General features: G+C 33.9%; 1 protein-coding gene across 6 annotated transcripts in view; it reads right to left on the bottom strand.

The window, feature by feature from the left end:
- Window positions 1–12,507, bottom strand: part of LOC142324704 (uncharacterized) — a 106,246-nt gene that overhangs the window by 16,189 nt on the left and 77,550 nt on the right. For 3 of the 6 annotated variants that reach the window (XR_012756360.1, XM_075365625.1, XM_075365622.1), the window contains one exon: window positions 169–4,690. The exons of the other annotated variants lie outside the window; for them this stretch is intronic. Coding sequence is in view for 1 of the 3 variants with exons in the window: in XM_075365625.1 (XP_075221740.1) it covers window positions 4,670–4,690 (21 nt within the window). In the remaining 2 variants the exon portion in view is untranslated. Of the gene's footprint in view, window positions 1–168; window positions 4,691–12,507 lie in introns of those variants that run through there. 6 annotated transcript variants of the gene reach the window in all.

Consider the following 12,507-nt stretch of genomic DNA (forward strand, 5'->3'; position numbering starts at 1 on the left):
GCTAAATTACTAGTATTACTTCACCATATCTGCTTTATATAAACACTAGGCAAGTTAGAAAACCGGTAAATTTGGAATTCTTTGAAATAAAAACAAACATTTGTTAATTACAAAAAATTAACAATAAAAAACCTTTATTCATTTTCACAATACATACAATTTCCCTAATCTAACTTAAAATTATATTAAATATAAATATACTTACAATTTAGTGATTCATAACTTATCGCATTTAAAAATAATACTAATATTCACAATTTATATTAGTTTCTCATTTAATAAGAAATCAAACATATTTTATTTTATTTTAAATATTCTACATGTAAAAAAATAAGTTATTTTGCAAGACTGTAATTTTAACATAGTCACAAGAAAATCTATTATTTTTAAGCGCTTCAAATTAAATAAATTAGATCTATGAAATCGAAATTAATACATATATTATATATATAAATACATAATTGCTAGATAAATAGTTCATTACATTTTGTTTTTTTTGTGCATTCAAAAACAATGGGATTACTATGACATAAATAACAGCCAATCTCATTGTATCTTCGTTGATATTTAATCTGCTTTGCGTGCTTTATGCTTACATACATACATGATTATTCTGTTCTGCAGAGTCTTCAGTTTCCTGATTGATTTAGATGATTAGGATGATTTAGAAGACTAAATCATCCTAAAAAAAAAAAACAATTTTGAATATTTTTACTCTTTTCGTAGATGCATTTGTATACATATATGTTAAATGGCATACAGGGAAGATGAAGTGTGTTAAAAACATGTTTTTATAATAAACTTAACTTTTATGATAACGTGCCAACCAGTACACAGAGTTTTGATTACTAGTATTTGCAAGCGACAACTTTTTGATATATCATGCTAGTTTTTGAGGTACATCAGTTGGGAGTAAACAGATATAATTCTGTGTGGTTTTTACTGTGTTATGCATATCATTTTCTTCTATTTTTACTATTGTTTCAAGAGTAGAAAATTATTATTATAAAAAAGGCATATTCTGTAAAATTTTAATAACCTACTTTTGGCACTGTTCACAAGGAATAGAACCACAATAAAATGTAAAAATGAAATAACAATATTTTACATAATAAATTTGAAATAATAAGATTACTTGTGTTAAATATTGTAATGTATACATCTGCATAATTTATTTTAGATTTAATCTGTAATTTAAAGTATTGTAATAATTTTTTTTTTTCGAACATTGTTAATTTTTCTGCAAATTAATATTTGCTGACTTGCTTTTTACATTTTCTTTAATTACTAATTAACTCTATAAATTCATAAATATATTTAAATAGGGAAAAAAAATGATCAATCATACTCGCTCTAAGTAACTGTGATAATTTAAAGAAGTAGGCAACAATGCTGTAGAGAAGGTTATTCAAATCTTATTCAACAATCCTTAAAGGCTTGATGAATAAGATTCCCTGGAGATGGTAGATATAGTCTATCACGAACTGAAAACACGAAGCTTCCCGCGGTGTTGGAAGAAATCGCGACTCGTTTTTCTTTCTAAGCCAAGGAAGAACGACCAACCGCCGATATACCGCCGGCTGTGCCTGATCAGTAATCTGGGAAACGCTGTAGAACAGATGTTGGCGTCAGACGAAATTAATGAGGGCGTCGGCATTCACGATAACCAGTTCGGCTTCTGACAGGGGCGGTCATCTACTAAGGCAGTGAGTAAGGTTGTTGAATGGGCGGCTAATATCAGGAGAGGCACCTGGAGAACCCGGGGTACACCAAAATTGTTAATTTTACTAGATGTGAGAAATGATTTTGGGTCCCTGCCCTGGGATGTTATTATGTTGGCTCTGAGGTCCGAGGGCATAAGCGCTTATCTCCAGTGCAAAATTAGGGAGTATCTAAGCGATAGATGGTTTACAGCCGAATCAGAAGAGAACTCTATTCGATTCCAGACTTTTGGTGGAGTACCTAAGGGCTCCGTATTGGACCCACTGTTTCGGCTGATGGTCTATGATGATGTACTCAGATTGCCAACGTGAGTGCTCAGAAACAATCGCATACGCCGATGATCTTGCCGTCCTTGTGGGCGGCAAAAATGAAGATGAGTTACAGGAGCGAGGCAACGCTACCATTGCCAGTATAAACACGTGGATGGATGAGTATGGCCTCCACTTGGCTCCCGACAAATGTGTTTTCATAACACTTTCCGGTAGACGAAGTATAAATCTACGCTTGCCCGCTGTGCCCCTGCAGCAAAGCGACAAAGTGAAATACTTGGGCGTAACAACATATAAATCCTGTCGATTCAGCGAGCATGTTAAAAGTTGTTGTGAAAGAGCTGAGAGAACGATGAATTTCCTGATCGTGATCATGTAATCCCGAGCGGTACCCAGGGCTTCAAAGAAGAGACTGATAACGGCCGCGCTTACATCGGTGATAATGTATGCCGCCCCTGTGTGGTGTGGAGCAGTAAATGTTCGGAGAAACACAAGCAGATTAGGTAGCATATATAGGAGGCTGCTTCTAAGAGTCGTCTCGGTCTTTAGGACCATATCGTATGATTCGGCTTGTGTCCTAGCATCCATCCCTCCATTTGACCTGTTGGTATGGGAAAGGGTGAATAGATATAATGGAATGGAACAAGGCGGATGTTAAAAGAGTTACCTTGGATTGCTGGCAAAAAAGATGGAATACTGGAGAGACCTCCATCTGGGCACGGAAAGTAATTCCGGACCTGGAAGCATGGTGCAAGACTTACACAGGTTCTCACGGCACGGCAATTTTGAAGCCTTTTTGTATAGGATAGGAAGTAGAACGTTACCATGCTGCATGTTCTGTCCCGTTGAAGACACGGCCGAACACACAGATGGCATCTTGCCTCAAAATCTGATTACCTATATGCTCGCAGACAAGAACTGGAAACTAGTAGACACTTTTGCTTCTAAGGTCATCGGATTTAAAGACACCGAGAGTATCATGCGTAAATATTAGTGTGGAGTAGGGCAGGGTGGACAACCCCATTCGTGAGGGCCTTTCTTTATCCTGTTTAACCTCTGGTAACTACCGTTTAGATAATACTTCAGAGAATGAATGAGGATGGTATGAATGTAAATGAAGTGTAGTCTTGTACATTCTCAGTTCGACCATTCCTGAGATCTGTGGTTAATTAAACCCAACCACCAAAGAGCACTGGTATCCATGATCTAGTATTTAAATCTGTGTAAAAATAACTGGCTTTACTAGGACTTGAACGCTGGAACTCTAGACTTCCAAATCAGCTGATTTGGGAAGACGCGTTCATCACTAGACCAACTAGGTGGGTTATCCATGGGGGCCTACATGTTCCGGTAATCAGGTGGGGACTCTAGGAGCATTCAGGCACGGGGAAAAGAAAAGACCGAGACCCGCCGTCAGGGAGGTGCTAGGAACAAGTCAGGCCTGGTGTCCCTCTCCGGCGGTTTGAGACAGGCATAGTTGGGAACGACATAGTCAGGCCTGGTAACTCCTGCCTTGAGATTTGAGGCAGGCATAAAAGATCCAACCCGGGAGCTGACCACTCGTGCCGGACTTACTATTGGTGTGCAGGTAGGCCCCCTTAAAGTAAAAGGAGGAGATCGAATGGTTCGCTGGGTTACAATCTCATTCAGTTTCTGGTGGGCCATGGCAGACTTAGGCCATACCTGTTGTGATTCAGTCTAGACCACACCGACCCCTCTCCCGAGTGTGGAGAGCCCACTGCGCGTCTACTTCAGATGTCCGCTTTCAGGAAAGAGTGAAAGGAGTTGTTAGATACCCTGGGCTATGGGAAAAATATGCTCCAGCCGGAAGACAGTCAGCGAATATTAATGAGCGGAGAGGAAGAGTGGACTGCAGTGAATTCATATGCTAGGAAGATGACGGACAAGCTCTGTCTATGGGAGGAGTTCCAGCAGAGAAGAAGACGTTGGGGGTACTGGGCTGGACAGGTCTGCGGCTGAGTACCTGAGGATCTCCTGCGAGCGTGCAGGTGTTACCTTGGCGCGTTGAGGCCGTGGACACTCCGTTCTCTGTTCCCAGTGCCTGAGCATAGGTATACGGTTTCTATAAAAATACGGCATAGGATACGGTTTCTATAAAAGATCATCAGTATAAGGATAAAGTTATAAAAATTAGAGCATCAATAGTCTGTACAATCTTACATGGTTTTGCATCGATAAATACAGAACCATGATCATGTGGTATCGCTCTATTTCCAACACCGAGTAATTATAATAGGAGTTCAGCATCTCCACCTCCAAGATGTACTTTCATATTAGTTCATAAATTCAAATTATTAACAGATCTCCATATAGGTATTGATTTTAGACGTGAGATCAGCTCTTGTTCTTTTAGCTATAACTGGCAAAGTTTGCCAAAAATCTTGAGCAAAGACAAAAGTTATACCTTCCTTTAACTCATCACATGACCTAATGTCTCTGAGAGTGCGGTCCAGTCACTTCAACATGAGCTTGATGAATCAAAGTGCATTCATCCCATACAATAATAAATTTTGTATCTTGAAAAATTTTACCAAGAGAACAATTTTTAAGTATACAGCAAACAGGCTCTTGTCCACATGATATATGTAACGGCAATTTAAAAGTTGAATGAGGAATCCTACCACCAGCAAGGAGCATCATAGTGATTCCTGATAATGCTACACCGAGAGCCACACTACCTGTCAATCAAACATATGGGAGAAGTAGGTTAATCAAAAAGGTTTTCCCAGTGCTTCCAGAAGAATCTAAAAAAAAATACTTTTTTCTGTGGATATTGTGAGAAATGGAATCATATGCTTGGTTCTGATCTGGTACTAATTTAGAAAGGTTAATATTTATGTACTCTTTGGTTTACAATTAAGGGTATCTCTTTTGGCCATGCTTTTATCCCTACTCTTAAATATGAGTAGGGATATCAAGATAATAGATTTAGATTTTACAAAAAGAATACTTTAACATCAGACATTTAACGAGTTACATGTATTTAAATAATAAAATTCCTGCAGGAACATGCCTCATTTGAGCAGAATGGATAGTATCTTAATTTTGTATCATGCAACTATGACAGCCATGACCACTTCAGTATTAACCATACTTCTGATAAAGTTTCAGTTTGGCCACTATTGTTAACACATTTTCAAAACGCATATTAATATTACATTAAAGGACATTTCATGACATAAAATAAAATTAATAATAAAAACAACAAATTATTATTAATAAATTAATAACAAAAATTACAGAACTCGCATAGATTTCTAATCTTAAAAGTTATGCAAACAAACAAAGAACTGAACGTACCTTGCTACCTTTAAGTATATGTTTTACAGACATTAAACAATACTTTTGTACTTTTGGATATATCATTTCATCTATAGCATTTGTAGACTCAGTCTGAACTTCTTTCAAATGTCTGGGCCAAACACAATCGACCCAATCTATTTGACGAACAAGAGCAGGTGACTTGGACATAATTTTCTAGTTTTGTATGGCTGAATTCCAAAGATATAACATTAAGTAATTTGTCTTTTTCAGGATCTTCATAATATCTCTGCCATTCTGGATGTGTGTTAACATCCATGACATCAACTTGTCTACGAGAACCTCAGAAAAAGTACTCGTATAAGCTACCAACAGAATTTACTGATAAAAGAACTTGCATTCATACAGGATTTAAGTTTTCCTTCATACTATTCAGATTTTATTTCATAGTAATTAATGAAATTAATAAAGAATACAAATATATGCCGCCTCTTTACGTGTTCATTTTAAGGAAGACAGGAAAGAAAAATTATGGTAACTCTGAATGAAATTATGCGATGTCTGTAAAACATTAATCACCAACTGACCATGATGTAAGTCAATTCACATTTACTTACTTGAGATACATAAAAAAAACTACTAGAATAAATCAAAGAAATAAAATTTACAAAAAAAAATTTGTAATATGTTTTTGAAATCGTGAATAATTTTACATTCTGCCAGTAAAATAAGCTTTTCTGGTTCTGTCACTTAAATTTCATTAACAAAAAATAGTGTACAAGCCCAAACAGCTGAAACTTATGTGGAACTTTTTTCTCACATACATTTTACTGACTGGAATAATAATTTTTTAACATTTACTGGTAATTTCTTCTGCTTAGCAAGTTTCCTCTACCAAGTCGAGAAATTTAGCTATTGTTTTATTATAACAAGAATAAAACTTTAGCTACTTTCTCATACAAATGTTCATCTATAAACATATTTATTTAGAAGAAATCTTCAGATTAGACAGAGGAAGATGGAACACTTGTTCCATTAATCAATTATCAGAGCGATTTTTACAAAATGTTTTTTAATCAGATTCATCAGAATCAGTTGGATTTAAGAACTCTAAAGTACACAAACAATTTTAATATACCGTCGTAAAAAAGTGAACATTAAGTATATCGATAAAAATGAAACTTTAAGCTTTATAGTAAGGCCTATAATTTAACTGCTCTATGATAAAAAGCTAAATAATTAACAACAAGATGAATTTAATATCCAGAAACACACAATTTAATAAAATAGAATGAATTAAGAAGGATTCTTTTGAACTCAAGACAAGAGAATTACCTAACACAGACTTGATAAAAAATTTTATTGTATTACATGATCAAAATTTCATAAATATTTTGTACCGACTTCAGCAATACAAAAACTAATATCAAAGGGGTGCTTTCATTTTTATTTCAATAATTTACATACAAGAATATACCAAAAGCGTGCACCAATCATCAGTATGAATGGCCTAATAATTTATTTTATGTTCTATTGATATTTAATTTTTATTATAAGTATTAAATGTATTAAGTACTAAAATATTAAACATAAATGCAAATTAAGAAAAAATAGTCAAATTTTAAAAGATTAGTGAGCCTAAATATATAATCTGCCTATACAATCATCAGTACTGAGATTTCTAAATGATTTAATAGTATAAAATAAATTAAAGCCTTTATTTTAGAGAAGAAAACTGCTACAGACCAATTTTTTATTTTAAGGATTCGTAATTTTCATACTTAAAACAAAGGATCTTGAACAAAATAATTGTTGAAAGCAACAAGAAACAATAATTATTTCCAGAAAACATTGAAAAAACAATCATTTTCACAAATCATTGAAGTTAAAATAATTATGAAGATATTACTGTGAAATTTGAAGTTATATTTTCTTCATATTTTGTACCATTAACAAAACAAATAACAATAAATGTACCATTAACAATTAAAGAAAAACAAATGAACAAGGTCTAATATCAAAGAACTGTTCCAGTCTTCTTCTTCCTCTTAGAGAAGCTAATTTATCATTTTATAGATATGGCTCAGGTGTACAATTTGGATAGATGATCTGTATATTTAATCTTAAGACTAGAAAGTGCAATAACTAATCAATACTTTTATGGCAATTAAAAATTAGAAAAGTCTAATTATAGTTTGGATTTATGTGATACCAACACATGATAGATGGTGCTGCCAAACTGATTATTACGGTTTTCTTTAACTTATCTTTTTGTGGAAATATATGCATTCCAAGGTATTACAATAACTTTTAGAGATACCCAGTGACCGGTTATCTAAGCTGTAATTTTTGGGATCCTAGTTTCAAATTCTAATTTCATTGCATATAGGAATGTTCCAACAAAACAGACGTCCTGTAACAATAATGGTAGCCAGAACTGACTCTGATTGGTGCAGAAGTAAAAAAAAAAAAAAACACTATATAAGAGAGAACAGAAGAAAAAGAAAAAGTTAAAATAAATTTAATTAGAAAAACAGAAAAATATTAATAAAATCACTAGCGATACAACTTTCCAGATTTATATTACAGAGGCCAATTTGTTACTGAAGATGAACCGGTGTTTAACTTCAGGTAATGTGCCAAGACACTATTGCAACCTACAGGAATATGACATTAACAATTTCTGAACAATTGGCTACTCTTAATTTACACCAGACTTTAATAGTGTGGTTAAAAATAGCTGTATTACAAGACTTCCTCTATGAATCATGAGACCTTGCTGATGGTGAGGGGGCTTGAGTGCTCAGTGATACAAAGTAGCTGGAACAAAGGTGCAACCATATTGGAGAGGTATCTGTTGAAAGCCAGACAAAAGAATGATTCCTGAAAGAGGGCAGCAGCTCTTTCAGTAGTTGTTAAGGGCACAGGTTTGGAGAAATTAAATGACCATATCAACATCACTCAATCTTATGAGTACTGCGAAGCTAAGAGCAATGGAAAACCACAGGTGTTATTTTTCCAAGAAAATGTAGCTCTCTGTATTTTCATGTAACAAAGATAAAGGCGCCTTCCTTGGTAAACTAGTCCCCCATTTGGATCTCCGGATAGGGACTACAGAAAATTAAAAAATAACGTTTTACAAGTCATAGCATGGAATATAACATTCCATGCTATTTTAGACTTATAAAATAGGTTGATTCGTTACAAAATTTAAAGAGTGAAATGACTTTTTGTCTGGTAAATTTAGAATAATTAACTCAGCATCAAATAAAGGGCAGGAAGGAGTAGGTTTCATAATGAACAAGAAGATAGGGGAGAGATATTAATCATTGTAATAAGGATAAAATCAAAACCTAAGCCGACAACGATTGTTAATATCTATATGCCTGCAAGTGCCCATAATAATGATGATGAGGTGGAGAGTATATACAAAGAAATTGACGAAGCAATTAAATACATAAAAGGGGATGAAAATTTAATAATAGTTGGAGACTGGAATGCAAGCATCGTAAAAGGCAAGGTAGGAAATACTGTGGGTGAATATGGGCTGGGAAAAAGGAATGAAAGAGCGGACAGACTTATTCAGTTCTGCATGAAGTACATACAGTTTAGTAATTACAAATACCCTGTAAAAAAGCATAATAGAATATATACATGAAAAAAGCTGGGTAATACTACAAGGTATCAGATAGATTATATCATGGTTAAACAAGATTTAGAAATCAACTCGTCAACTGCAAAGCATATTTAGGAGCAGACAGTGATAGCAACCATAATTTAGTGATAATGAAATGTAGATTGGGGTTTAAAAAACCTGAAGAAAAGGTGTCAGATGAATCGGTAGAATTTAGAGAAGCTTGAGGAAGAGGAGGTAAATAAGATTTTTGAGGAGGACATCGCGAGAGGTCTGAATACAAAAGATAAGTTAAAACATGCAGAAGAAGAATGGAAAAATGTTAAAAACGGAATTCTTAAATCAGCAGAAGAGAATTTAGGCGGAACAAAGAAAACTTGTAGAAAACCTTCGATATCAGAGGATATATTGCAACTGATGGTTGAACATAGAAAGTATAAGAATGCTAGTGACGAAGAAGGTAAAAGGAACTATGCACAATTTGAGAAATACCATAAACAGGAAGTGCAAATTAGCAAAAGAGTAGTGGATTAAAGTAAAGTGTTCAGAAGTGGAAAGAGAAATGATCATCGGTAAAATAGACAGAGCATACAGGAATGACAAGGAGAATTTTGTAGTACATAAGTTAAAATCTAATAAATAAAAATGGCACACCGATTTATACTACGAAAGAAAAGGCCAATAGGTGGGTGATATAAATTGAAGAGTTCAACGGAGGAAATGAATTAGAAAGTGGTGTTATAGAGAAAGAAGAGGAAGTTAAAGAGGATGAAAAAAGAGATACAATACTGAGATCTGAATTTAATAGAACACTAAAAGATTTGAATGGCAGAATAGCTCCTTTGATAGATGGGATACCTGCAGAATTACTGTGCAGTGCAGGTGAGGAAGTACATACAAACTGGTGTGCAATATTTATTAAAAAGGGAAAGTTCCATCAGACTTCAAAAAGAGTGTTATGACATGATATCAAAGAAAGTAGAATCAGATAGATGTGAAGAGTACAGAAGAATGAGAGGAGAATGGAAGAAGTGTTAGAAGGACATATTGGTTTCAGGAAAAGTATAGGGACAAGGGAAGCAATGTTAGTGCTCAGATTAATAGTAGAAGGAAGATCAAAAAAAGCAAACCAACATACATGGCATTTATAGACTTAGAAAAGGCATTTGATAACATAGACTGGAATAAAATGTTCAGCATTTTAAAAAATTTAGGGTTCAAGTATAGAGATACAAGAACAATTGCTAACATTTACAGGAACCAAACTGCAACAGAACTAGGAGAACTAGGAGTTAATGATGTTAAAGAACAATTTAGATCCGGACTAACAGTGTAAGGTGAAAAGATAAAGATGCTATGATTTGCTGATATAGTAATTCTAACTGAAAGTAAAAATTATTTAAAAGAAACAATGAATGGCATGGATGAAGTCCTATGCAAGAACTACCGCATATAAATAAACAAGAACAAAACGACAGTAATGAAATGTATTAGGAAGAACTTAGGTAAACCACTAAATATAAGAATAGGAAGAGAAAAGATTATGAGGGGTAGAAGAATTTTGTTATTTGGGAAGTAGAATTACTAAAGATGGATGAAGCAGAAGCGACATAAAATGTCAAATAGTACAGGCAAAACGAGCTTTCAGTCAGAAATATAATTTGTTTACATCAAAAATGAATTTAGACAACAGGAAGACATTTTTGAAAGTATGTGTCTGGAGCATCGCTTTATATGGAAATGAAACTTGGATGGATGATCAGAGTAATTGAGAAGAAAAGATTAGAAGCTTTTGAAATGCAGTGCTATAGAAGAATGTTAAAGATCAGATGGATGGATAGTGACAAATGAAGAGGTGTCGTGGCAAATTGATGAAGAAAGAAGCATTTGCAAAAATAGTTAAAAGAAGAGACAAACTTATAAGCCACATCTTAAGGCATCCTGGAATAGTCACTTTGATATTGGAGGGACAGGTAGAAGGGAAAAACTCTGAAGGCAGGTAACATTTGGAATATGTAAAACAAATTGTTAGGGATGTAGGGGGCATACAAACATGAAACAACTGGCACTTGATTCGGAATCTTGGGAAGGTGCATTAAACCAATCAAATAACTGATGTTTGAACATGAATACCTGACCGACGTTTGAACATTGACATAATGTTTTATTTCTGTAGCAGGGTCTCTCCCTGGAATAAAAATTATTGTGATCACCCGATCCAAATACATCATGCGGCTCAAAAATACTCTAACAATATGTATGCTTATCTTTAGTGTTTACGGGACACACATGCCATGTAAATGAGCCTAGCATGAATTACTCAGGTCATATACTAGTACATCTGGCTATGGTAATACATCATGTAAAACATTTCAACATTTTGTTTTAATTATGATCAACCTAACTTAATTTATTTCCACATTTTTCATATATTTTTTAATAAATTAGAATAATTATAAGTCAGAAGTGTTAGAAAAATTTTTTTCTTCAAAAGCTTGTTACTCTCCTGTTTGGAATATTTCATAATATATTTTTAGAAATAGGTTTTTAACCAACCATTAATACCTATTTGCTACTGAGGATAAACAGAATTAATAATAATAATAATACTATGATTTTCACTTTTGGTAAAATCTAACATGTTTTTATTAACATTCTTTAGCTGATTACCATAAATACACCATGCTATATTCAAAAATAAAATAATGAAATATATTATAACAATAACCTACAGATATAAAATTATGTAATTAATATATATATATATATATATATATATATATATATATATATATAGAGAGAGAGAGAGAGAGAGAGAGAGAGAGAGAGAAATGATTATACATAAAATTTCTAAATATTTCTCTGTTTTGGTGTAATTTAGTGATTTAATCTAATCCTATCGATAAAACAATTTAAACACATTATGTTCAATGCTTTCATGGACCCGGTAAAGAACAATATTTTTTTTTTTATAATAAACTTTCTTCGCAAAAAGATTTTTCTAATACTCATAGAATGAATGTTGTTTGAAAGAATGAAGAACATCTGGAAGAAAAAAGAAATGGCATAAAATTACATCTGCATTGTCCTTGAAGGACTACCCGTGGAGAAAAAAACATAAAATATATGTGTAACATAAAAATATGTGTTTCAAAATTATTTAATATTTATTAAGTTTTACTTACATTGATAAATTATATATGAAATGAAAATGCAACACTCAAACGGTTTTTCCTACAAGTGTTCAATGTGAGCACCATTCGTCACATGGTACACCATCCAGCCGATAGGAGAGTTCATCTAATACCTTAATTACTAAGTCTGGAGTAATTGATGTGACAGCAGCTTCAATCCTGCGTCTCAAGTCGACTAGGTCAGCTGGTAACAGTGGCACATGTGTTTGATCCTTTATAAACCCCAAAGAAAAAAATTGCACACGGTCAGATCGGGTGATCGTGGAGGCCACGGCAAAAGAGCCCTGTGATCTGGTCCTTAGTGACCGATCTGGCAGTCAGGAAGAATTTCATTCAACCAATCGCATACAGCATCATGCCAGTGAGGAAGTGCACCATCTTAGGCCAAAGAAATTTTAGCAGTTGT

The sequence above is a fragment of the Lycorma delicatula genome, chromosome 5 (assembly GCF_047948215.1).
Source record: "Lycorma delicatula isolate Av1 chromosome 5, ASM4794821v1, whole genome shotgun sequence".
Lineage (NCBI taxonomy): Eukaryota > Metazoa > Arthropoda > Insecta > Hemiptera > Fulgoridae > Lycorma > Lycorma delicatula.